Source organism: Martes martes, assembly GCF_963455335.1.
Source record: "Martes martes genome assembly, chromosome: 10".
In the NCBI taxonomy this organism is placed as follows: Eukaryota; Metazoa; Chordata; class Mammalia; order Carnivora; family Mustelidae; genus Martes; species Martes martes.
Genome location: NC_137898.1, coordinates 17,241,206 through 17,268,282, shown reverse-complemented (window position 1 = coordinate 17,268,282; position 27,077 = coordinate 17,241,206). Strand labels below are relative to the sequence as shown.

At 38.3% G+C, this 27,077-nt stretch overlaps 1 protein-coding gene and 1 pseudogene across 3 annotated transcripts; both read left to right on the top strand.

Moving 5' to 3' along the window:
- Positions 1-85: 85 nt before the first annotated feature.
- Positions 86-26,100, top strand: LOC308350288 (olfactory receptor 4C11-like; the record flags this gene model as incomplete). Of its 2 annotated transcripts, XM_080815423.1 has the most annotated exons (2): positions 86-151; positions 25,252-26,100. In XM_080815423.1, the coding sequence occupies 2 exons, from the start codon at positions 86-88 to the stop codon at positions 26,098-26,100; spliced, it is 915 nt and encodes a 304-aa protein (XP_080671549.1). The 2 variants fall into 2 exon arrangements, with proteins under 2 accessions (XP_080671549.1, XP_080671548.1); XM_080815422.1 differs by lacking the exon at positions 86-151 and having other exon boundaries at positions 25,186-26,100.
- LOC308351880 (olfactory receptor 4C15-like) lies at positions 16,489-17,413 on the top strand (annotated as a pseudogene). The gene has a single exon. The product of its transcript is annotated as an olfactory receptor 4C15-like (transcript).
- Positions 26,101-27,077: the final 977 nt, after the last annotated feature.

Sequence of the window (27,077 nt, the reverse complement as noted above, 5' to 3'; positions counted from 1 at the left end):
CACACTTAGTGATTACTAATTAAAAACAATATTCTTTTGTAGATTTTCTATCTCAGAGCGGTGTGCTTATATCAGCCCATAGGAAATGAAGTATCCAAACAATGTGACTGAATTCATTCTTTTGGGCATTACAGAGAACCCGGAGCTGCGGAAAATACTCTCTGCTGTGTTTCTAACCATGTATGTGTCCACAGTGTTGGGAAACCTACTCATTGTGGTAACTGTGATCACAAGTCAGAGTCTGAGATCACCTATGTATTTCTTCCTTACTTGCTTGTCCCTCATGGATGCCACCTACTCTTCTGTCATTGCCCCCAAGTTGATTGTGGACTCTCTCTCCAAGACCACTACCATCTCCTTAGAAGGCTGCCTGACTCAGCTCTTTGCAGAGCATTTCTTTGGTGGTGTGGGGATCATCCTTCTCATCGTGATGGCCTATGACTGCTACATGGCCATCTGTAAGCCCCCGCACTACACGACCATCATGAGCTCCCACATGTGCTGTCCGCTGCTGGGAGGGGCCTGGGTGGGGGGAGTTTTCCACGCAATAATACAGCTTCTCTTCATGTATCAAATACCCTTCTGTGGCCCCAATGTCATTGATCACTTTATGTGTGATTTGTTTCCCTTGTTGAAACTAGCCTGCATGGACACCCACACCCTGGGTCTCTTAGTCATCCTCAACAGTGGGGTGATGTGTGTGACCATCTTCCTTATCCTCATCACCTCCTCTGTGGTTATCCTCTGCTCCCTGAGGTCTTGCAGCTCTAAAGGGCGGCACAAAGCCCTCTCCACCTGTGGCTCCCACCTCACTGTGGTCATCTTGTTCTTCGTGCCATGCATTTTCCTGTATGTGCGGCCTGTGGCCACTTACCCCATAGACAAGGCAATGGCTGTGTCCTTTACCATTGTTGCTCCCATGTTAAATCCATTGATCTACACCCTGAGGAACACAGAGGTAAAAAATGCCATGAGGAAACGTGAAACGAGGGACCTTGGGTGTCATTGGCTTACATGCTAAGGACAGACCTTCCCTCAAGGACAATGAGGTCCTGCCAGTCTCATTCATTTCAAATCATCAGGCGCCCTTCAGCCAATGCCATTTTTTAAGTGTGTAAATCAGATTAAGATAATATAATGAAGTTATTTCCTACCTCTCTAGTACACTTGCTCTATCCCTTTTCTTACAAGACTCTGGGCATCCTTTTTCCTCTTTTCTTTTTATTACTTTTTATTTTTTTAAATAATTCAAGTTTGATTTTCTTTCTTTCTTTCTTTCTTTCTTTCTTTCTTTCTTTCTTTCTTTCTTTCTTTTTTTTCTTTTTCTTTCCAGTCTGGTTTTTAATAATTCCAGTCCTGGTTCAGGGCTTTTGTTTGTTCTTACTCTGCTTGCTGCTGAACTTCTCTTTCCCAGAGCTATTGCTTGGCTGGCTCCATCTCTCTCTCTCTCTCTCTCTCTCTCTCTCTTTTTTTTTTTTCCCATTTTTACCTCCTTACAGTGAAGTTTCCATCTCTTTCAACAAGTCTCTCCTGATGTCTTTCCTGGGCATTCCCCTTAGTTATTCTCTGCCACTTCATTCCTGGATTCATTTTACATGTCCTCATCTTGTCTCACGTCAAAAGAGAAGAAAAAGCCCATGGCAGCATAAATAACTTGTTGTTAATAAAAAAATAAGATTATAATGTTTCTGTTTTTATTATAGAATTACAGAACTGGAAGGATCTTAATGATAGTCCCAGCCTCAAATAATTGTACTTTGTTTGGGAATTTTCCTAGTGTCAAAAGTAGGTCCAAAAGCTCCATCTTCTATTACATAGGTAAAAGCTGTTCTTACCATTTTTGTTGAAATTATTTCCTGTCAGTTTGAATACAAATTTCTTCTCTTTGCTCTTGTATGGTTCCCCAAATTAATTCACATTAAATGGCTTTACTCATTAAACATATTACTTCGGAGTTCAGTGCCTGGCTTCTTAACAGAAACGTCTAAAACAAATTTTATTCTTACTCTCTTTTTAAAGGAACTTGCTTTTACTAATATTAGCTCATAAATCATATGATTCGCTCTATATTAGAATTGAAAAATTCAATACATGATTGAATTCATGATACAAAGGCATAGCAAAATAGAGTAAAATGGTGCCTTAGTTTGGAGAAGAATATCTTCTTAAAAAGGAAGAGATTATGCTGAGTGAAATAAGTCAAGCAGAGAGAGTCAATTATCATATGGTTTCACTTATTTGTGGAGCATAACAAATAACATGGAGTACATGGGGAGATGGAGAGGAGAAGGGAGTTGGGGGAAATTGGAAGGGGAGGTGAACAATGAGAGACTATGGACTCTGAAAAACAACCTGAGGGTTTTGAAGGGGCGGGGGGTGGGAGGTTGGGGGAACCAGGTGGTGGGTATTAAGGAGGGCACGCATTGCATGGAGCACTGGGTGTGGTACAAAAACAATGAATACTGTTATGCTGAAAAGAATTAAAAATTTTTTTTAAAAAGCTATTACAAGCATCAGATTAATGGAGAAACATTAGATGAAATTGCTTCTTATTTCACTGAGAAAAATTTAGCCATCAGAAGAACGTTTCCACAGAGCCATTACTATCAATCTACCAGCATCCGTTCAAATATATACTACCTTCTCCAATAAACACATAACCTTGCTCCTATCCAAAGGCAACCAATCTCTTTACAATCTGTGTTCTGAGTCTCACCTCCTTATCACTTACATAAAGGCATCTCTTACTTCACCTATATTTTCCTTATTAATGGATCATTTGTTTCTGCAAAGAAGTCTGTCATTTCTTTTATTTATAAATTGAAATCTTCCCTTGGTCTTATTTCCTTTATCAGCTACTACTCCGTTTCATTGCCTCCTCTTTGTAGCAAAACTTAAGAGGTTCTTGAATGCCTGTTTCCCAATTCTTTCTATTCTCTTTAAACCTCTTCCAGGGATACTTCAGTACCTAACACTGAAAATGCTCTTTTCAAGGTCACCAATGACAACTGTGTCCCAAGTTTGAGTAGTCTTTCCTCATTTCTTATCTTATGGACTCCATCATTAATCCCAGTCAGAAGATTGAAGAATCTTTCTGTGTTCTAATCAGACAATAAGCAAACACAAAAGTACCTCCTCTTTCCCTGCAATTCTAGAACCCCATCAATAATTCACTTTATCTCACACTGGGTATTCACCTAGGCAGTGGTCCTTTGGGAAATTTGGCTGGCTCTGCCCAGTAAGGCCCTGATTTTGAGACACCATTTTCTATGATGAATTAATAATACCCTTCCACCAGAATGACAAAGTATATTTTCATTAAAATTGATAAACTGATTCTTAAATTTGTATGTATGTGTAGCTATGTTTGAACATCCTTGGCAATAAAAGCAGTGTGAGGGGCATAGATACAGGGGACAGGATCTTCTACAAACCAGAACATACCATAAAGCTCTGCTTTGTAAACATTTTGCTATAGGCCTGTTAATAAAGAAATTTAGAGAATGGAAGAAATGGCCCAGAGATTAAGCCATCTATTTTTGGAAACTTGGTATAGATTTTGTAAATTAATAAATGGTGAAGGAGGATTTTTAAATCTGAGGGTATAATGGTTTATTGGATCAATTCTAGAAAGGCAAATTGCTATTTACCTCCCTCTACTCGTTAACCCCATTTCATACATTTCTTTTGCCTGTCTCTGTCTCTGTCCTCTCTCATTTTTGACTTGTAAAGCTGTTTTTTGAAACTTTACCTAATATTTGGACAAATAACATGTTTGTTACATTATCTATCTCCCCCACCTTCACACAATTATTTCAGTGTTACAGCTTTAATTTCCTCTAACAGAATCAAATTATTAGTGATGGAGAAAACAGGGCATGGAATAAAGTAGAAGATGCCAAGTGTGGTTTGAAGTAGGGTCCAGAGTTCCGGGATTAATTGTTGGAGCCCTGCTGTTGAGTCATGTGTTTAGAAGATCATCTCCTCTAGGAATGTGGTCCTGGTCAGATGTTCTTCTGGTCAGGGTATCTCTCTAAACTGTCAGTGAAAAGAAAAATAACACTTGTCCCTTAATACCATGGGTAAATATTGCTTGTCCCTTAATACCGCAGGTGCAGGTGCTTCTGCAAGTTCATTTTTCTGATGAATCACTTCAATTCTGCTCTTTTTGTCATTTGTGAATAGACATAAAAATAGGTAGGATACAAGAGTGTGTAGAACAAAAGACTCCTGGGTATGGACCCTGTCTGAAGGGACGTCGTGATCTAAGTCTATGTGTCCCTCAAGATTCAATCCCAGGGCTACCTAGATTCAGAGTAGGCAGACCTGCCATTCCTTCTCTTAAAAAAAAAAAAGGAAAAGAGAAAAATTCCTTTAATCTTTAAAAATTCTGTGCTTTAGGGGCACCTGGGTGGCTCAGTGGCTTAAAGCCTCTGCCTTCGGCTCAGGTCATGGTCCCAGGGTCCTGGGATCAAGCCCCACATCAGGCTCTCTGCTCAGCGGGGAGCCTGCTTCCTCCTCTCTCTCTGCCTGCCTCTCTGCCTACTTGTGATCTCTCTCTCTCTCTCTGTCAAATAAATAAATAAAATCTTTAACAAAGTTTAAAAAAATGAAAATTCTGTGCTTTAGTTTTAAAGTGATGGCATATATAGTTTAAGTACTGAGGAATAAAAAGGAGATTTTAGATTAGTCTGTACATCTTTGCACATTATTCATAAAATGTGCTATTCTTTCACCAGCCCCCATTTCTACTCTACTCCAACACATTACAGGTCCTTGTAGATTGATGGACTTCATCCAAGGACTCAGCTCTTGTATTTAGTAAGCACATGGGCACTTTGCTTTAATGTTGCACAGAGATATTGTATTCCATCCCAGTGCACAGTTTTCTATTCCTGAATGTGAAGGGAATGGAAAGCATCTTCAAATGGAAACCCAGAAGAATTTGGAAAAAGAAAAAAGAAAAAACTTTAATTGGCTGGAGACATAAAATTTTTGCAAATACTTGTTCCAATCAAACAAAAGGAAACTGTGTCTTAAAAAAAATCATACTGATGGGAAATTGCCAAACCCTGAGGAGAACAGAGAAGTAATTCTATAGGTTCATGACCTTTCAGGGAAACTTCCTTAAATTGCAGTAGGAAATCAAAGAGGAAACTTTTGCTTCTTCACTTTTTTTCCTGGAGACCATGTTAAAGATTGATAAGTAATGGGGTACATTATCTACTTTGTCAGTCAGAGTTACTCTTTCTCTCCCTCTTACATGTACAAGTAAGACTTGGGAACACACTTCACATGTTGGGTAGCCATTGAAAGGGTTTTTCTCTATGCGGTATAGGAGATTGCCATCACCAGAATTTTCAAGAAACTGACAAATGGTGAGATTTATAATTCACATTTTTGCATTTTCAGAGAGGATTTTAAAGTGTGAGGTAGTACTTAAAAGAATGGTGTTGTTGTCCAGCTACCAAGTTTAATGCAAGCACGAGTCTATCATTAGTGGTGTACCCTTGGGCCAGCTACATAATTTTTTTCACCCTAAATCTTCATTTTTGATGTAGATTATATGTGAAAAGTCTCAAAGGGTTTGGAAACAAAATAATTCATGTGGTGTTCACAAGACAGCACGTGAAACAATAATATGTGATCAATAAATAGCAGATGTTAGAATGCAAACATTGTTTAGAGGGTTAGGAGTACCTAATACATCAAAGCTAATGAAAGTAGAAATTACTTAGTTTTCCCTCTTTAAGTTAAATCCAAATGCTGATGAAATGCAACATGTATCTATATTGGTCCTAGTCATGTAATCCTATTTTTTAAATTCTTTTTAATTATATTCTCATTCATCATTCATCTTCTAATGCTGTCTCCATCATAACTTCTTTGCAGCTGTAAGGAATACTGATGTACAAGAAGGCAATTTCAGTGCTGTTTACTATTTACAATGTTACTATATATAATACATAATTCTATAGTCCCACAACAAATGCCTAAAAAATGGCACAGGGAAGGACCTTAAGAGTAAGCAAGTTTCTTATTCAAGCCACAGAGCTGAGGCTTCTGATTTTAAATATGTCCACTTAATCTTCTTTAAGTGCATTTGAGACCAAAAGTAACATCAGATTTCTGTCTCAGAATATTTCAAGAATATTTAGATGGCTGAATCTTTGCACTGCTTTGGTGCTGATTGTTGGGGTTTGTCTCTCTTAAAGTGAGCTAAATCGCTAAGACAATAGAGAAAAAGAAAGCTCAGGCATCCCTTAGGAAGGCCACAGGTGGAAAGAGAGAAAGTTTTTTATTTTATTTTATTTTTTTCTATTCCAGAACTAGTAAGAGTATAAAACATTTGGGGGAATCAGCAGATAAATATTGAAAAAAGAGAAAGGTGGAATAAAGAGCAAGTATTTCCCCAATTATAGGAAACAGAATATGCTTAGTTAGACAGACAAACAATAAATCTTTTTATTGCTGAAGTAAATAATGACCCTGATAAAAAATACAGTGGATTGTAGGGAGAATAATTAAGAATAGAATTTTACTCTATTCTTTTAATTTGTAATAACTATATATATATATATATATATACATATATATATATAACTGATATGTACTGATAAGTGCATAAAATCTTAAATTTAGCCTGAAATATAATTACAGAATATTACTTTTAATGGTGATCATACTATTAAGACCTCATTTAGTTTTGCTTGTTTGTTTCTTTTTTCCTTAATGTCCTCTGCCACAGAATTAATGGATACGGGTATAAGCAAGATGTAAGAGAGAGAATCCAGGAGAGCAATCATAAAGTCAAGAGCTAGTCTTAAATAAAGTATTAGTGACAGTATAGAATCTCTAAGGGTAGAAATGAGATCCAATCAGGTCAGATTAAAAAATTCTATGAATGAGTTGCCGTCTAGGGGTACATGCGTGGCTCAGTGGTTTAAGCTTCTGTTTTCCACTCAGGTCATGATCTCAGGGTCCTGGGCTCAAGTCCTGCATGGGGCTCTCTGCTCAGCAGGGTGTCTGCTTCCCCCCAAATCTCTGCCTGCCTCTCTGCCTACTTGTAATCTCTCTCTGTCAAATAAATAAACAAAATCTTTAACAACAAAAAAAAATGAGTTGCATTCTAAACTGGATACTCTAACAGTCTGGGTAAATGAAATGAGATCACTGATTCTCTTTGTGATCTAGTGATCTAGAAGATAAGCTGGTGGAAAAGAAGGAAGTTGAGGAAAACAGAGAGAGGCATCTATTTTTTTTTTTTAAGATTTATTTATTTATTTATTTGTCAGAGAGAGAGAGAGGAGCGAGAGTGAGCACAAGCAGACAGAGTGGCAGGCAGAGGGAGAAGCAGGCTCCCTGCCGAGCAAGGGGCCCGATGTGGGACTCGTTCCCAGGACGCCGGGATCATGACCCCAGCCGAAGGCAGCTGCTTAACCAACTGAGCCACCCAGTCGTCCCGCAGAGAGAGGCATCTAGAAGAACATGAAAAAAGGGTTGGAAAGATTAATGAAGACATTAAAGGTTCCAATGTCAGAATTCTTGGGATTCTCATAGTTTTAAAAATATACTTGAAAGTTGAAACAGGAATTTCTATTATTTTCAGAATGATTGATGCTAGAATTAGTTTTGTGCCAAAATGAATGGGAAGGAAATGGTGGGCAGAAGGGTGAGTAGGGAGGCAAAATTCCCCACGTCACAGCCCAGGACATGGTCCATAGTCCCATTTACAGCTATGAGGGTCCCTCAGCAATCTTGGTGCACCTCCAGTGTATTAAAGAGTACGGATATAGAGAAAGGATAGACCTTTGAATCTTTGGATGTGTTTGGGCCACAATAACAACTATTTATGGAAAGTTATAATAGTTTAACATTTTTAGTTTAAGAAGCTATGTTATGTTATCATGCTAGTTCCACCTACACAAATTAATTATACTGGACACTTGATAAAATGATTCTCAAGCCTCCACTCCTTTTTCCTGATATGGTAAGTTCATGGAAAATGTTGGTGTTGTGGATTTGAAGATTTTTAGGGGTGTCTGGGTTGTCCATTGGCTTAAGCATCTGACTGTTGCTTTCAACTCACGTGGTTAATCTAGTGTCTTGAGATCATGCTCTGCCTTCGACTCTGCATTCAGTATGGAGTCTGCTTCAGATTTTCTCTCCCTCTCCCTCTGCCCCTCCTGCTCATACTCTGTCTCGAGAATAAATGAATCATCTTTAAAAAAAAGTAAACTGTATTTTTAATTTTAAATTTCATATAGGTCTATCTAGATACTTACTGAAAACAAAAGTCTATTATTTTTGTATGTTCACATCTTGATTTTAAGATTATATTAACTCATCTGTATAAATGAGCAGTTATTATACATTTGTTGGTTTTCTCTTTTCACATGTTATAAGAATGCTTCACCATTCTTATCCCCACACTATTAATTAGTGTTTTACTGTCAGCATCAGGTGCTATCAATCTGTCATAGTCTGAATTACAGAAGCATCCTCCTATTGTTGACCACGTTAGATATTTCTAAATTTTCACTATCATAAATTACATGACATCATCTTCCATTATGAAAGTTATAACACCCTATTTCACTTTTAGAATAACCTTTAGGGTGGGAGTTACTATTATAAAGAACACAAACATGTTTGACATTCTGGAAATAATGCAAAGGTATTTTCCAAATGATTGCATGAATGAAACACTTCCACTGCAATTTTAGAATTAGTATATTTTTAAAAACCATGATTTAAAAAAACACATTTTTACCTTATGATGGATTAAAATTTCCAGCTCACATTGTGTGTGTAGACTGTGCTTAAAAATAATGCCAAATTGTTGGTAGATTGTATCTGTAAGTAATTGGACATTATCTTCTTTTTTAAAAATTATTTATTTTAATAAACATATAATGTATTTTTATCCCCAGGGGTACAGGTCTGTGAATCGCCAGGTTTACACATTTCACAGCTCTCATCATAGCACATACCCTTCCCAATGTCCATATCCCCACCACCCTTTCCCGTTCCCCCTCCCCCCAGCAACCCTCAGTCTGTTTTTTGGGATTGAGCCTTTTATGGTTTGTCTCCCTCCCAATCCCATCTTCTTTCATTTATTCTTTTCCTACCTGCCCCAACCCCCCCCCCACATTGCATCTCCGCTTCATCATATCAAAGAGATATGATAGTTGTCTTTCTCTGATTGACTTATTTCGCTAAGCATGATACCCTCTAGTTCCATCCACATTGGCACAAATGGCAAGATTTCATTTCTTTTGATGGCTGCATAGTATTCCATTGTGTATATAAACCACCTCTTCTTTATCCACTCATCTGTTGATGGATATCTAGGTTCTTTCCATAGTTTGGCTATTGTGGACATTGCTGCTATAAACATTCGGGTGCACGCACCCCTTCAGAGCACCATGTTTGTATCTTTAAGATATATACCCAGTAGTGAAATTCCTGGGTCATAGCGTAGCTCTATAATCAGTTTTTTGAGGAACCTCCACACTGTTTTCCAGAGTGGTTGCACCAGCTTGCATTCCCAACAGTGTAGGAGGGTTCCTCTCTCTCCACATACTCACAAGCATCTGTCATTTCTTGACTTGTTAATTGTAGCCATTCTGACTGGTGTGAGGTGCTACCTCATTGTGGTTTTGATTTGTATTTCCCTGATGCCAAGTGATGTGGAGCATTTTTTCATGTGTCTGTTGGCCATCTGGATGTCTTCTTTGCAGAAATGTCTGTTCATGTCCTCTGCCCATTTCTTGATTGGATTATTTGTTCTTTGGGTATTGAGTTTGATAAGCTCTTTATAGATTTTGGATACTAGCCCTTTATCTGATATGTCGTTTGCAAATATCTTCTCCCATTCTGTCAGTTGTCTTTTGGTTTTGTTAACTGTTTCCTTTGCTGTGCAAAAGCTTTTGATCTTGATGAAATCCCAATAGTTCACTTTTGCCCTTGCTTCCGTTGCCTTTGGCGATGGTCCTAGGAAGAAGTTGCTGCGGTTGAGGTCAAAGAGGTTGCTGCCTGTGTTCTCCTCAAGGATTTTGATAGATTCCTTTCTCACATTGAGGTCCTTCATCCATTTTGAGTCTATTTTCGTGTGTGGTGTAAGGAAATAGTCCAATTTCATTTTTCTGCATGTGGCTGTCCAATTTTCCCAGCACCATTTGTTGAAGAGGCTGTCTTTATTCCATTGGACATTCCTTCCTGCTTTGTCGAAGATGAGTTGACCATAGAGTTGAGGGTCTATTTCTGGGCTCTCTATTCTGTTCCATTGATCTATATGTCTTTTTTTGTGCCAGTACCATACTGTCTTGATGATGACAGCTTTGTAATAGAGCTTGAAGTCTGGAATTGTGATGCCACCGACTTTGGCTTTCTTTTTCGATATTCCTTTCTCTATTCTAGGTCTTTTCTGGTTCCATATAAATTTTAGGATTATTTGTTCTATTTCTTTGAAAAAAAAATGGATGGGATTTTGATAGGGATTGCATTAAATGCGTAGATTGCTTTAGGTAGGATAGACATTTTCACAATATTTGTTCTTCCAATCCATGAACATGGAATATTTTTCCATTTCTTTGTGTCTACCTTAATTTCTTTCATGAGTACTTTATAGTTTTCTGTGTATAGTTTCTTTGCCTCTTTGGTTAGATTTATTCTTAGGTATCTTATGGTTTTGGGTGCAATTGTAAATGGGATTGACTCCTTAATTTCTCTTTCTTCTGTCTTGTTGTTGGTGTAAAGAAATGCAACTGATTTCTGTGCATTGACTTTATATCCTGACACTTTACTGAATTCCTGTACAAGTTCTAGCAGTTTTGGAGTGGAGCCTTTGGGTTTTCCACATATAGTATCATATCATCTGCAAAGAGTGATAGTTTGACTTCTTCTTTGCCAATTTGGATGCCTTTCATTTCTTTTTGTTGTCTGATTGCTGAGGCTAGGACTTCTAGTACTATGTTGAACAGCAGTGGTGATAACGGACACGCTTGTCGTGTTCCTGACCTTAGCAGAAAAGCTTTCAGTTTTTCTCCATTGAGAATGATATTTGCGGTGGGTTTTTCATAGCTGGCTTTGATAATATTGAGGTATGTGCCTTCTATCCCTACACTTTGAAGAGTTTTAATCAGGAAGGGATGCTGGAATTTGTCAAATATTTTTTCAGCATCTATTGAGAGTATCATATGGTTCTTATTCTTTCTTTTATTAATGTATTGTATCACATTGATGGATTTGCAGATGTTGAACCAACCTTGCAGCCCTGGAATAAATCCCACTTGGTCGTGGTGAATAATCCTTTTAATGTACTGCTGGATCCTATTGGCCAGTATTTTGGTGAGAATTTTCGCATTTGTGTTCATCAAGAATATTGGTCGGTAATTCTCTTTTTCGATGGGATCCTTGTCTGGTTTTGGGATCAAGGTAATGCTGGCCTCATAAATTGAGTTTGGAAGTTTTCCTTCCATTTCTATTTTTTGGAACAGTTTCAGGAGAATAGGAATTAATTCTTCTTTAAATATTTGGTAGAATTCCCCTGGGAAGCTGTTTGGTCCTGGACTTTTGTTTGTTTGGAGATTTTTGATGACTGTTTCAATCTCCTTACTGGTTATGGATCTGTTCAGGTTTTCTATTTCTTCCTGGTTCAGTCTTGGTAGTTTATACGTCTCTAGAAATGTATCCATTTCTTCCAGATTGTCGAATTTGTTGGCGTAGAGTTGCTCATAGTATGTTCTTATAATTGTTTGTATTTACTTGGTGTTGGTTGTGATCTCTCCTCTTTCATTCATGATTTTATTTATTTGAGTCCTTTCTCTTTTCTTTTTGATAAGTCTGGCCAGTGGTTTGTCAATCTTATTAATTCTTTCAAAGAACTAGCTCCTAGTTTCATTAATTTGTTCTATTGTATTTTTAGTTTCTATTTTATTGATTTCTGCTCTGATCTTTATGATTTCTCTTCTCCTGCTGGGTTTAGGTTTTCTTTGTTGTTCTTTCTCCAGCTCCTTTAGGTGTAGGGTTAGGTTGTGTATTTGAGACCTTTCTTGTTTCTTGAGAAAGTCTTGCACCGCTATATATTTTCCTCTCAGGACTGTCTTTGTTGTGTCCCACAGATTTTGAACCGTTGTGTTTTCATTATCATTTGTTTCCATGATTTTTTTCAATTCTTCTTTAATTTCCTGGTTGACCCATTCATTTTTTAGAAGGATGCTGTTAAACCTCCATGTATTTGCATTCTTTCCAAATTTCCTCTTGTGATTGAGTTCTAGCTTCCGAGCATTGTGTTCTGAAAATATGCAGGGAATGATCTCAATCTTTGATACCGGTTGAGACCTGATTTATGACCCAGGATGTGGTCTATTCTGGAGAATATTCCATGTGCACTAGAAAAGAATATTTTCTTTTCTAGTGCACAGAATGTATATTCTGTTGCTTTGGGATGGAATGTTCTGAATATATCTGTGATGTCCATCTGGTCCAGTGTGTCATTTAAGACCTTTATTTCCTTATTGATCTTTTGCTTAGATGATCAGCCCATTTCAGTGAGGGGAGAGTTAAAGTCCCCTGCTATTATTGTATTACTGTCAATGTATATCTTTGATTTTGTTATTAATTGGTTTATATAGTTGGCTGCTCCCATGTTAGTGGCATAGATATTTAAGATTGTTAGGTCTTCTTGTTGGACAAACCCTTTGAGTATGATATAGTGTCCTTCCTCATCTCTTATTAGAGTCTTTGGCTTAAAATCTAATTGATCTGATATAAGGATTGCCACCCCAGCTTTCTTCTGATGTCCATTAGCATGGTACATTGTTTTCCACCCCCTCACTTTAAATGTGGAGGTGTTTTCGAGTCTAAAATGAGTTTCTTGTAGGCAGCATATTGATGGGTTTTCTTTTTTTTATCCATTCTGATACCCTGTGTCTTTTGATGGGGGCATTTAGCCCATTAACATTCAGGGTAACTATTGAGAGATATGAATTTAGTGCCATTGTATTGCCTCTAAGGTTACTGTTACTGTATATTGTCTCTGTTTCTTTCTGATCTACTACTTTTAGGGTCTCTCTTTGCTTAGAGGACCCCCTTTCAATATCTCCTGTAGAGCTGGTTTGGTGTTTGCAAATTCTTTCAGCTTTTTTTTGTCCTGGAAGCTCTTTATCTCTCCTTCTATTTTCAATGATAGCCTAGCTGGATATAGTATTCTTGGCTGCATTTTTTTTCTCATTTAGTGCTCTGAATATATCATGCCAGTTCTTTCTGGCCTGCCAGGTCTCTGTGGATAGGTCTGCTGCCAATCTAATGTTTTTACCCTTGTATTTTACAGACTTCTTTTCCCGGGCTGCTTTCAGGATTTCCTCTTTGTTGCTAAGACTTGTAAATTTTACTATCAGGTGACGAGGTGTGGACCTATTTTTATTGATTTTGAGGGGTATTCTTAGCATCTCCTGGATTTTGATGTTTGTTCCCTTTGCCATATTAGGGAAATTCTCTCCAATAATTGTCTCCAATATACCTTCTGCTCCCCTCTCTCTTTCTTCTTCTTCTGGAATCTCAATTATTCTAATGTTGTGTCGTCTTATGGTATCGCTTATCTCTTGAATTCTCTCCTCGTGTTCCAGTATTTGTTTGTCTCTTTTGCTCAGCTTCTTTATTCTCTGTCATTTGGTCTTCTATGTCACTAATTCTTTCTTCTGCCTCATTTATCCTAGCAGTAAGAACTTCCATTTTTGATTGCACCTCATTAATAGCTTTTTTTATTTGACCTTGGTTAGATTTTAGTTCTTTTATTTCTCCAGAAAGGGCTTTTATCTCTCCGGAGAGGGTTTCTCTAATATCTTCTATGCCTTTTTCGAGCCCGGCTAGAACCTTGAGAATCGTCATTCTGAACTCTAGATCTGTCATATTACCAATGTCCGTATTGATTTTGTCCCCAGCATTCGGTACGGCCTCTTGTTCTTTTTTTTTTTTTTTGTGGTGAGATTTTCTGCCTTGTCATTTTGTTCAGATAAGATTTGCTTTCTCCTGCTGAGTTATTCCGCTGTTCTTGGTGAGTGAAGTTGGTCTTGGCTGGGTTTCTTGTTGATCTTCTGGGGGAGGGGCCTGTTGTAGTGATTCTCAAGTGTCTTTGCCGCAGGCAGAGTTGCACTGCCCTTGCCAGGGGCCGGGCTAAGTAATCCACTCGGGTTTGCCTTTGGGCTCTTTTGTTTCCTGAGTGTTTTCTGTAGAGTTCCGGCGGACAAGAATGAAGATGGCGGCCTCCCAATCTCCGGCCCAGAGGAGCCGAGAGCTTGGGGTTCTGCTCCTTAGTGTGCCCTCAGAGAAAAGCGCCCAACCTCCCCTGCCTCCCTGGCCTCCGGTCACACCTGGAGGAAAGCAGTCAATTGCTGGCACTTGGAGAAAAGCACCTGGTCACTTCCGTCTCCGTGGCCTCCAGCCGCGCTCCGAGCCCACAGAACCTGCGATCGGCTCAAGGTAACCCTGAGCTGAGAGCTCACTGCTCGGCTTTGTCGCTGTAGCTGGCTTCCCTGCTCTGATACCTGTGAGATCTGCTGCACTCAGACACCCCCGGTCTTTCTGTGACCCCACGGGACCAGGGTTTATGCTGACCCCGTGTGGGCTTCCCCCCGGTTTAGCCTCTGGAGCGATGTCCCTCCATGGAGCAGACTTTTAAAAGTCCTGATATAGTGCTCCATTGCTCTGCTGCTTGCCAGGACCCAGCCTCTCCCCCCGCAGTCTATCTTTCCATCGCTTTGGATTCACTTCTCTGCAGGTCCTACCTTTCAGAAAGTGATCTATTTTCTGTTTCTAGAATTGTTGCTCTTCTTCTCTTTGATTTCCTGTTGGATTTGTAGGTGTTCACAATGGTTAGATAAGCTATCTAGCTGATCTCCTGCTACCCAATGTCATCTCAGCCTGCTACTTCTCTGCCATCTTGACTCCTCCCCCGTGGACATTATCTTCTGATTCTACATTCATTTGTTCTGTGTCCTTCATCAAAGGGCCTCATCCAAACAGGAACAAGGGAATCAGAAGGCTTGAACCTCTACAGGTGGGTGGAGAATTGTAAGGCCAACTTGCTCCGCATTCTTGCAAGGAGAGGGGATTTCTTGTTCTTTCCTGTTGACAACGTGGGAAGGACTTGTTTGTTAGAACTGAAGTTTCTCTATTAACATCCCAGATCTAGCATGTGTTCTGAACTTTATCTTTGTATGCAGGAGTTTCCTACCAGTATATTAAGGACAAGACCTAACATGGATCATTTCCTAGGCACTCGCCCAGAATATTTTTTTTTTTTTGTGGTACTAATTAACTTAGCCAACATGGCAACACTCTGATATAGGTTTTTTTTTTTTTTTAAACTTCTGTTCTTATTTTCAAATAATAAAATTAAAAAATTCAACACATGGATACTTGTTCTGTGTTTGTATGGAGCTTTCCCATGTATCTTTCTCTTTTGTAAGGAATGAATGAACTCATCTTAAAGGCCACGTTTATTTCAGATGTTTAAAGAAATATTTGGAGAATAGCCATGATTTGCAAGTTCCTCTTAACCTGAATGTTATTCTTCTGCTTGCAGATTAGGCAAACTCTTAGCAGGGATAGCATGCAAATGCCCTCTGCTCCTATTCTGTGCTCATGGGTGGACATGATGATTCCAGTGTCATGCTCCTTTCCTTAGAATCTTCCTCAACAGTTCACTCTATGAAGCCACTGCTAAGTGACTAGAGTTGGTAATTGAGATAAACTATTTCTCCACAGGTGGATACCTCTTTTCCCCCTTATTGGAGCCCTGGCTATTTTTAAGTATTTAATAATAGTTTTTCTCCTTCTCAATTCTTCCTGACCTCCCAGTAGCACCTTCAACAAATTTTGAATTTTGTGTTCTTATTGGTGTTAGAATCACAAAAGATAATTTTTCATGTGGACATACCAACTTCTTTTTTTTAAATCTTATTTTTATTTATTTTTATTTTATTTTATTCATTTGACAGACAGAGATCACAAGTAGGCAGAGAGGCAGGCAGAGAGAGGGGGAAGCAGGCTCCCTGCTGAGCAGAGAGCCCAATGCGCAGCTCTATCCCAGGACCCTGAGATCATGACCCGAGTCGAAGGCAGAGGTTTAACCCACTGAGCCACCCAGGTGCCCCGACATACCAACTTTTTTTTTTTAATTTATTTATTTGTTAGAGAGAGAGCGAGCGAGCACAGGCAGACAGAGTAGTAGGCAGAGGCAGAGGGAGAAGCAGGCTCCCCGTGGAGCAAGGAGCCCGATGTGGGACTCGATCCCAGGACGCTGGGATCATGACCTGAGCCGAAGGCAGCTGCTTAACCAACTGAGCCACCCAGGTGTCCCTCGACATACCAACTTCTTAACGACTAATGTATCTCTTTAAACTGGCCTGAAACATTTTTCTTTCTCATAATTGTAGACTCTACATGTTCCTTCTGGCAGCTTTGAGCTTTCCCTTGAAAATCATGCAAAACCAAAGCTTTATAACTTGAGTTTGTCCTCCTGGGGCTTTCACAGAATCCTAATGTTCAGAAAATAGTATTTGTTGTGTTTTTGTTTGTCTACATTGCAAATGTCAGGGGCAACTTGCTAATTGTGGTGACCATCAGCAGGAGCCCAGCACTCCTCAGCTCCCCCGTATACTTCTTCTTGGCTTTCCTGTCCTTCCTAGATGCCTGCTTCTCCACTATCATTGTCCCCAAGATGATTGTGGACTCCCTCTATGAGAGGAAAACCATCTCCTTTTGAGATTGCATGACCCAGCTCTTTGCCAAGCACTTCTTTGTGGCGGTGTAGGTGATTGTCCTCACAGCCATGGCCTATGGCCACCATGTGGCCATCTGTAAGCCCTTATACTATACTGGAAGCTCTTGTGTCATTCTGATAGGTATAAGCTGGATGGAGAGTTTTCTGCATTCAATGATAGAAATTTTCTACTTCCCAGCTGCCCTTCTGTGGCCCCAATGTTATTGATCACTTCGTGTGTGATTTGTACCCATTACTGGAGGTTGTCTGCACTGACACTCACATCTTTGGCCTTTTGGTGGTTGCCAAAAGTGGGTCTCTCTGCATCATAATATTCTCTTTGTTGCTTGTCTCTTATGTTGTCATTTTGCTCTCTCTGAGAACCCATAGTTCTGAAGGGCAGCGGAAAGCTCTCTCCACCTGCGGATCTCATGTTGCTATTGTGGTTTTCTTCTTTGTCCTCTGCATATATTTTTTTATGTATGACCTCCATCTGCTTTCAACTTTGACCAAATGGCAGCTATCTTTTACACCACCCTAACTCCTTTGCTCAATCCTTTGATTTACACTTTCAGGAATAGGGAAATGAAAAATACCATAAAGAAAGTATGGAACAGACTAATGGTCATTTGTGGTGACCACTGAATGAATGAATGAATGAACCAATCAATCAATGAAACGTGAAAGTTTAAAAAAATTGTGAAGAATAAAAATCAGATATTCGAGAAAAAAGCTTTGTGTGTTTTGTCTTCTTTAATAGGAGCTTATATATAGCAAAAAAAAAAAAAAAAAGGAAAAGAAAAGAGAAAAAGAAAAACGAGAAGACGAAAATCCAGTTATATGGTGCCAGGAAAAATATTTTCACACTTAGATCACTTACCAATTCTGATTTGGTAATTCAGTGTTCATAGTAAATTAAAAAGTGTTGGAGATTATGTTTACTTAATATGTAAGATTCAATAAAAGATTAAAAAGAGAAATTACCCATCAAAACTCTTGCTACTCATCCCATGCTTTGGTAAATCTTTGTGGAGGAATGACAAAAACATCTGAGAGATTAGAAATAAAAATTACACTATTTCAAGTGAAAAGAAACTTATGTGTGGGATGCTGATCTCCGTGATTGATGAAGTCACAGTCAAGACTAAAGGGTAGAAGAGATCAAGCATTCTCAGAAACTGAGCAGTAGGAGTTCCTATATCATATGACTATGTACTGAAAAAGAGGAACTCATACCTTGGATTTCATGACCCCACTTCCCCATCTACTCTTATTTATTTTTTTTTTAAATTTTTCAAAAAAAGTTAATGCTTTCTGATATGCTGATATAATTTAATTTCTTTTTTAATTTTTTTTATCAGTCCCCTCTCATGGACTGTACACTCTAGTTGAGGCAGGGAATTGTTTTTCTTTTTTTTGCTTCATTATGTATCATAATAGTCTAGAACATCCTTTTGTAGGAGTTCAGTGAATAACTGTTGAATAAGTGCATAAATGATGTATTTTCCCATATTCACCTTTAAGTATATCTGTAACATTAACACACCAAAGTAAACTTTGGAAAAGGAATGTAGTTATTCCTGATATTAGATCTTGGTATTGGTATCTCTCTACATATAAAATGTTATGATATATATAAAATTATATTTTATATACTTTTATATAAAATATAATTATATGTATATACAAAATTCAAGTAGAAAATAAAGCCATTGCTATCTATGAACTTTCTCATTCTTCATACTCTCTCTCTTCTTCCATTCCCTGAAAACAATAAGTCTTTCTCCCAGTGATCTGAATTTTAATTGTGAACTATTTATGATTCTATTAAAATCATTTCTCTCCTCAAATTTCCATTGTATTAGTTGGGTTCATCTAGGCAGAATTTCTGAATTATTCATTGGAAACCTTCCCTTGTAAGATACAACTTTAAAAAAGGAGAGTTTAAATAAGGAGAGTTTAAAATCAGGGCCCTGATGGATGCTGACATGAAGACAGAGGTGGCTTAAACTAGGAAAAACCTCAGTTGCCATTTGCTCTATTTCCACACAGTTTCCATGATGGGATGAGCATAGTCAAGTAAATTCAGGAAATCCTAGCATTGCTTTGATAGAACCTGGAATCCAGATGTCATCCAGTCTTTTGGTGTACAAGAAATTTAATGAGCAGAAAAGGTCATTTGACTCAGAGATTGAAGAAACTTCAAGAGATTGTTGACTCAGTTTCTTGCCTTTGGCCACTTCAGGATCTCCTTGCAAACTACCCTCCAAAATTTTCCCACCAGAACTGGAAAACCTAATCCTTCCCTCAAATGTAATGAGTTCATTGAGGACTTTTGGACTGGGAAGTAATTCAAGGGCCATTCATTGGCTGTTCTTATTTTCCAGGGCAAGAAATCTTATGACATTACTGTGCACAGCACATGAATGTAAAAGAGATTTAGACTTATACTTAAGAGATGTCTATTCTAGGCTTAGTTCCGTTACCAATTAGCTGTGGGAATTTTCTGAGGTATTTCATGCCTCTGGTTGTCAATTCCTTATGTTTAAATAAGATTAATAAAAACAGATGAATATATCTTTTGTGCTTTCTCTGAGCCAGGGGTTCATTCTTTTCCTATGTTAGATATTTTAAGATTTACAGAAGCCTTTTAAAGGTAGGTCTTCATATTCCCATTTAATTAATGTGGGAAGCTGAGGTTCTAAGACCTTAAGTGACACACCAAAAACCATCCTCAGGATTCTTCAAGTCCATCTGTCATAAAAGATGCTAGGTGTTGGGGTATGATTTCCTCACAGATGTTTCTGTGAGATACCAGGGCTTGCTGGTTACCACTAGACCTTCTGGCATGAGTGCAAAGCATTGTGCAATCTTTTGTGAGGACCTCTCACCTCCATTCCTGTCTCCACCTTCTGTCCTTCCCCTGTACCCTGCATGGTTAACCTCATCCCCATTGAAGGTTCCTAGCAGACAGTGACACACCTGGCAGGTGATTCTTGGACCACAGTGCTGGGTAGTAACATGATTTTCCATGGTAAAGTAATTTTTAATGCAATCTGTATCATCTTTAATAGCTTGTAACTATTCTCAGGCAACCTTCTGTGTGAATATGAGGAACTGCGCATATCTTTCTGTGCAGATATGAGGAACGGCTCATATCTTTTTTTTGGAAACTTTGTGTATGTATATATGTATGTATGATTATATGTATGTATGTATGTATTTGAGAGGGAGGAGAGAGAGAGAAAGTAGCAGGGGCAGCAGAGGGAGACAGATAAGCAGACCCTGTGCTCAATGCAGAGTCTGACACAGGGCTGGATTTCATGACTCCAAGACCACGACCTGAACCTAAATCAAGAGTCAGAGACTTAACCGATTGAGCCATCCAGTACCTCACGGATGGCATGCATATATAAATAGAAAAAGAAAATACAGAAGACATGTATTAAAAAATTCTTTCCCTTTCCTTCTTTCCTGTCTTCCTCTCTACATTGACTTAGAAACATAGTTAAGATTAGGAAAGGGAGAATTGAACATTAATATTAAAAATTAAAAAAAAAATATTTGGGACACCTAAGTGTCTCAGTCAGTTGAGTGTCTGATTCTTGATTTCAGGTCAGGTCATGATCTCATGGTCATGAGATTGAGCCCTGTGTGAGGTTCTTCACTGGGTGTGGATCCTGCTTGAAATTCTTTCTCTCCCTTTGCCCTCCCCCTCACAACTCCTGTGCTGTCTTTCTCCCTAAAACCAAAACCAAAACCAAAACAAAACAAACCAAAAAAAAAAATCATTCGAAAGAAAGAAAGAAAGAAAGGGAAATTTTTGTTACTAGTTGACTTTTCCTAAGAGAAAATTGGCAACTAGAGAAGGTGAGAAACTTGCTTAACATCATATAGCAGATAATGGTGAGGCTAAGGCTCATGCCAGTCTACCTGACATAGTTCATGTATCTAAGCCTTTAATTGGCTTCAACAACTTTCACGTTTCTAGAAGAGATGGGCTTAAGCAAAGCTTATGGAGAAGTAAACAGACTTTCCTCTCCTGCAGTTCAGTGAGTTGAAGCTAACTAATTGGCCCCAAAGCATGTGTTTGCCCATGGACCATCTGAACAGGGTAGCACATTGGACATCCTTTGGGACTGGGTTGGGAGTAATGGTTTTCCTGGAGTTCCTGAGGCTGGATGCCTGCCTTAAGCATTCGTAAACTTGGGTGAGATTTGCCATAAATATGCAGTGCTGTGAAAGAAAACAGTTACCTCGTGTGTTTCCCAAAAGAGCAACTCTGGGAAGAGAGGCGGCTTCAGAGGAATTCCTCTCTCAGAATGCAGGGATAAGGTTCCTTCACAAAATTTTGTGGAACTGAATTAAGAAATTTCTCTTTTTCATGAATGTCTCCCCTAACTCAATCTAGACCTTGTTGTTTCTGTCTAAATTAGTGTTTCGGGGGAGGAACTGTGTGATGTAGGGCCACATGCAGAGTCCCTTTTCTGCATAAACTTTCTACATCTCATCACTTCTTGTGATAAAAACATTGACAAATCTCAGTGAAGTACAGTTTCCATGTTTTATTCAGGCTTCATATGATATACCCTCTAAGTAAACTGCAGTTGGAGATATGAAAAAATTTACTCTCTTGGAAGTCATCTATTTCCTCATAAGCAAAGAGGTAAGTTTTTTAGTCTGTCTGAGATCATTTCTTCACATTGCCTTGTCAAGACTGATACTATGGAATCTATACTCAGAACATATTCTTACAAATGATGAAGTTCCTGGACACTATTTCCACCCATGAGGGGCTGAGGTGGTCCAGGGTTCCCAAGCCTATCCTGGTCTCAGGGCAAGACTTTCCTACTTTCAAATCATCTCTGCTTAATGTAGGGGTAGGGTAGAGCAAAAAACAAGCATGGCATTGAGGCCACCTAGGGAGAAGTTTCTATCTTGGGGAGTCCCCTGACTTGAAAAGTTTTAGGTCAGTGGTGATGCTTCTGGAGTGGGGAACAAGATAAGAGTGCACTTTCTATGCACTTGGCTTTTTAAGACCCTGTTAATCCTCTGCTTATGACTCACAACTACAATTTCTGTCTGGCTTTGGGGTGAGGGATTGCATGGTGGGTCAGGAAGAAAGAAGCCAAACTCTCCAATGAAAACTTGGGTCAAATGACCCTCTCCAGGGGCGCTTGGGTGGCTCAGAGGGTTAAAGCCTCTGCCTTCAGCTCAGGTCATGATCCCAGGGTTCTGGGTTCAAGCCCCACATCGGGCTCTCTGCTCAGCGGGGAGCCTGCTTCCTCCTCTCTCTCTGCCTGCCTCTCTGGCTACTTGTGATCTCTGTCTGTCAGATAAATAAATAAAAAATCTTAAAAAAAAAATGACCCTCTCCAATATTTTTGCTCACCTCCCCTCTTTTGTATGTCTTTTCTATCTTCTCCCCAACTCTTCTCTTCCTGGTGTCTCCTCACTCTCCCTGTCCTTTCTCCTGCTCTATTTGCTCTCTTTGTCTTGTCTTCCTCTTCACCATTGTTCATTTGGGTATCTAGTTTTCCCTTTTCTTCACCATGCAGTTTACAGAAACTGATTTTTACAGAACTGGAAGTTAAGGTATCAGATGGCATCCTTCTCTGATCTTTCAGGATTTGCCTCCTCTTGCATGCAATCTGCATGATGATAGGGATTTGATGTTTTATATGCTGTGGAGGGTGAATACTAGAGAGAGAAAATGCTATCTAGTAGCATCCCATTCCTGTTTTAATCTGACTGTGCTGTACTGACTGAAACTTTCTGGATCACAGGTGAAACTCTGCACACAGATTTTTCTGTAAACAAAGTAAGGGGCCACACCGAACTTGCAAGAAAATGTGAATGCCAAAAAAACTAATAAAAGAAGTATATTGTTTCAATGATGTTTGAAGATTACAGAACAAGAAACATATATAATCTAGGATTGCCTAATTCAATTGTGTGATATATATATATATATATGTGTGTGTGTGTGTGTGTGTGTGTATGTATAACATATGTATGTATTTAATAAAGCACATATTAATAGAAGAGATAGTGGCAGAATCCTATTGACCTTGGAAAACCAAGGGATGGTTATTGGTATCAATATAATTTTAAATGTAAAATTTCAACAGGTAAAAAGTAAAAATTAAGATTAAGGAAAAGAAGAAGCATGCTCTATTACTGTGAAGTCACCCAAAATCTGAGAGATAAGACAGTCTGGGAGTATGAAGTGGTGATTGAGTTCAGTGATAGCACTATGAGTGCTGGTGTTGATCTCATATAATGTGCATATCTTATAAATACTACTTTTTTGCCTTAATGCCCCAAATCATCTTTTTGCTTATTTCAAATAAAACAAAAAATAGCTACATCACTTGTCTTTTATGATTGTCCATTATCTGCCCCTAAATCTCTCTATTACAACCTTTTAATTTAGCAGGAGTATAGTTTCTATGGAGATCATCTCTATGTTAACTTGAAGCTATGCATGTTTCTCCCTCTATGATATTTTAGTGATTCTCTCACCTAATTGCTCCTCTCTTCACAGCCAAGCCCTCCCTCTCTTCAGTTCCAACACTTTTTAGGAATCAAATGTTTCTTTTTTTATAAGATTTTATTTATTGATTTATTTATTTATTCATTCATTCTTTTTGAGAGAAAGAGAGAGAGAGAGAGAGAGAGAATGAGTAGGGGAAGGGTGAGGGGGTGAGAATATCCAAGCAGACTTCTGCTGAGCGTGGAAACTGAGAGGGGAGCTTGATCCCAAGACCTTTGAGGTCAGGACCTGAGCCAAAACTAAAAGTCAGGAACTTAACTGACTGAGCCACCCAGATGCCCCAGGAATCTAATGTTTTAAAACAAAACAATCATTATTTTTTTTCTTTTCTAATGCTGTCAGAGATCATTGGAACTGTCAATTACAGCCTATAGTTATAACATCTCTAGTTTATCATACAGCACTAGTATTATGTTAGCTAGATGGCAAATGAATTGTAAGTTTTATTTAGTTATGGAATTTTATTAGGGTAAATGGTAAATTTATATTCTACATAGGGAAAGTGAGAATAAACTTATGGCATACTTGAATTTCAGAGAACTGTGCTGGAAATTCCAGTTTAAATATTTAAGGCCAATACTTCACTTCTTTATCATTTTTGAAACTTCACTGACCAGCCAATTGATAATTAAGTGACCTTTGTTATTATGGAAACAAAATTCACTTGGTATTATCACATATAGTTTTATGTAATTCTTATATAAGTAATGATCTTATATAAAGGTGTGTTATCCTTTGACTTGGTTGTAAAGAGGTTCAGGAAATATTTATATGCCCCTTTACATAGATTGAAGATGAGTATGTACTTAGCATATATTGGTAACTGATTTGTTTTGTTATTGATTCACTGAAGGATTGTTGATTTATCAGAAAGAGTTTCTTAAAACTCATACTAAAATAAATTCTAGATTATTTGACATCAATATTAAAATGTACAGAAGTATTATAGACAGAATAAAAATAAATTGTACTAATTTCATAAATTGAAGTAATATAAGGTAAAATTATGGCTGCCATGAAGCTGAATTAGGAAGTAATTTCTTCTTAAAGCATAATCCAAACAAGATACTCAAGAGGTCAGGAATGATAAATGCAAACTGGTATCCAAATCAAGAAATGTGTATTTTAAGAGATAGTCTCCAAGTGTATATGGTTTTTTTTTAAAGATTTTATTTATTTATTTGACAGATGGATAGAGAGAAAGGACAGGTAGGCAGAGTGGCAGGCAGAAGGAGAGGGAGACGCAGGCTCTCCACTGAGCAAGGAGCCCATGCGGGGCTTGATCCCAGGACCTCCAGATCATGACCTGAGCTGAAGGCAGCCGCTTAACTGACTGAGCAAGCCAGGGGCCCCACCAAGTGTATATGTTTTAAAACTGTAAGGAATATTCTTTTTCAGTAATTGAGCTGCATATACATTATATGCACATCATACACATAGGTATATACTTAATAAAGTATCTATTAGGGTGTCTAATTGTCAAATGAAGAAAAAGCTTCAAGACCTTAAAGTGACCTGATCAAGATCGTACAGCAAAGTCATTAGTTCTCAGAACTTGGCAGAGCTAACAATTACATGAGAGCTTTGTTACCCCTGAAAATCTCTGTCCACATAAGACCTTCAGTTAATGCTCATGGTTAAAGTATGGACATCAGCATTAGAAAGCAAAAAGAAAAACAAAAACACAAATCTAAGTTTCCCAAGTGATTTCAAAATATGAAAAACTGAGAGCCATTGGTTTATGTGTTTATGGAATTAGAACTGTAAAAGTGCAATTCTGAGTCCAATTTCATCAGTATTTCCAGGTCACTATTTCCCCAATTTTCTCTGCAGATGAACAAGTTCTGCCTTCACTGTAACCATGGAGTTGAATAACAGTGTGAATGAGTTCATTCTGTTTGGGTTAACCCAGAATGTTCTGAAGGAGAAAGTCGTGTTTGTGGTCTTCTTGTTTCTATATCTTGCAACCCTGATGGCAAATTTACTGATTATGATGACCATAAGATACAGCCAGACACTTGGGAGCCCCATGTACTTCTTCCTTTTCTACTTATCCTTTGCTGATGCCTGTTTGTCAACAACCACTGCACCTAGGTTGATAGTAGACTCTGTATCTGAGAAGAAAGTCATCTCCTACAATGAGTGCATGACCCAGATTTTTTCAGTTCACTTCTTTGGGTGCATGGAGATCTTGGTGCTCATCCTTATGTCCTTAGATCGCTATGTGGCCATTTGTAAGCCCCTGCGGTACACAACTATCATGAGCCAGCGTGTCTGTGGTACAATGGTGAATCTGGCCTGGGTGGTATCTTGTATTCATTCCTCTGCACAGATTTTCTTGGCTTTGAAACTACCATTCTGTGGACCCAATGTTATTGATAATTATTTCTGTGATATGACACCTTTGTTGAAACTTGCATGCATGGACACTTACACAATCAATTTACTCATAGTTTTTAATAGTGGGGCTATCTGCATGGTAAGTTTCATAGTCCTGCTTATGTCTTATGTTTTTATCTTACATTCTCTGAATAACCAGAGTGTAGAAGGAAGAAAGAAAGCCCTCTCTACCTGCACATCCCACATTATTGTTGTCATCTTATTCTTTGTCCCATGTATATTCACATATAATCGTCCTGTAACTACATTTCCAGTGGACAAGATGGTGGCTGTGTTCTACACTATTGGGACACCCTTGCTCAACCCTCTGATTTACACTCTGAGAAATGCAGAAGTGAAAAATGCCATGAGGAAGTTATGGTGCAACAAACTCTGACTTGAAATGGAAAAACAAAAAAACAAACAAAACAAAACAAACAGAGGATTCCAATTTCTAATTCCGTAACACCTTAAATGAAATTGGACTGATAGAAATGAAAAAAATGTTTTCATCGCAGTGTGGACAATTGAATCTTCTCCCAGTAGGTTGTTTGTAGACATAGGCAGAATGACCCCAGAGCACAGACCCATTTCATTTTGATCAGTATCATAGAGTGCCACAATATCAAATACAGTAGTATTTGTGGGGGATAAGCCCACTTCACCCTTCTGCTGTCTGCACAGCAGATTATGAATCAGCTTTCGTTGCATCTATTGCTTTAGTTCTTCCTTTGTACATTATCCTGGGTTGTGTAACTCTTTTCCATGGTTCTGACCTGGGTTGAAAGACTGTTCCCTAATTTTGACTGGCCTATTTTGTTGGAAAATCAGTTTTGACACTACTAAATCCGGACCTTATCTTTTCTGGTTCAATGATGAATATCCTCAAGTCAGTACGAGAAGCTGATGATCCCACAGGACCATAAATGTCAACTAATTAAGCCTCTATTTGGTGCTTGTCTTCCCTTTGTAACATTTGTAAAAATTGGCCTTTTCTTTTTCTTGTCTCTTGAGCAAGTCCAAGGATATAACTCATGACCTTCTATTCAAATAGTATAATTCTAGCTATAACAAATAAATTCATTGTGTTGATTCACAATTTCTTTGTACTTTAATATCTTTTTTCTTTGTTCTTCATGTTTACCATTATTTATTCATATTTTAGTGTCATATACATTTGTCATATAAGTCCACAAGCATTTCCCTAATTGTTGATTGGTGAATTGGGGACAATTTTATCCAATTCTGAAAGTTATACTATAAAAACAAATGCCTCCTTGTTAAGATCATACATATGAGAAAAGCAACAGGTGACAGAGAAAATAGAGCTAATGTTACAATATTTCATCCTAAAAAGGAATATACAAGGGATCA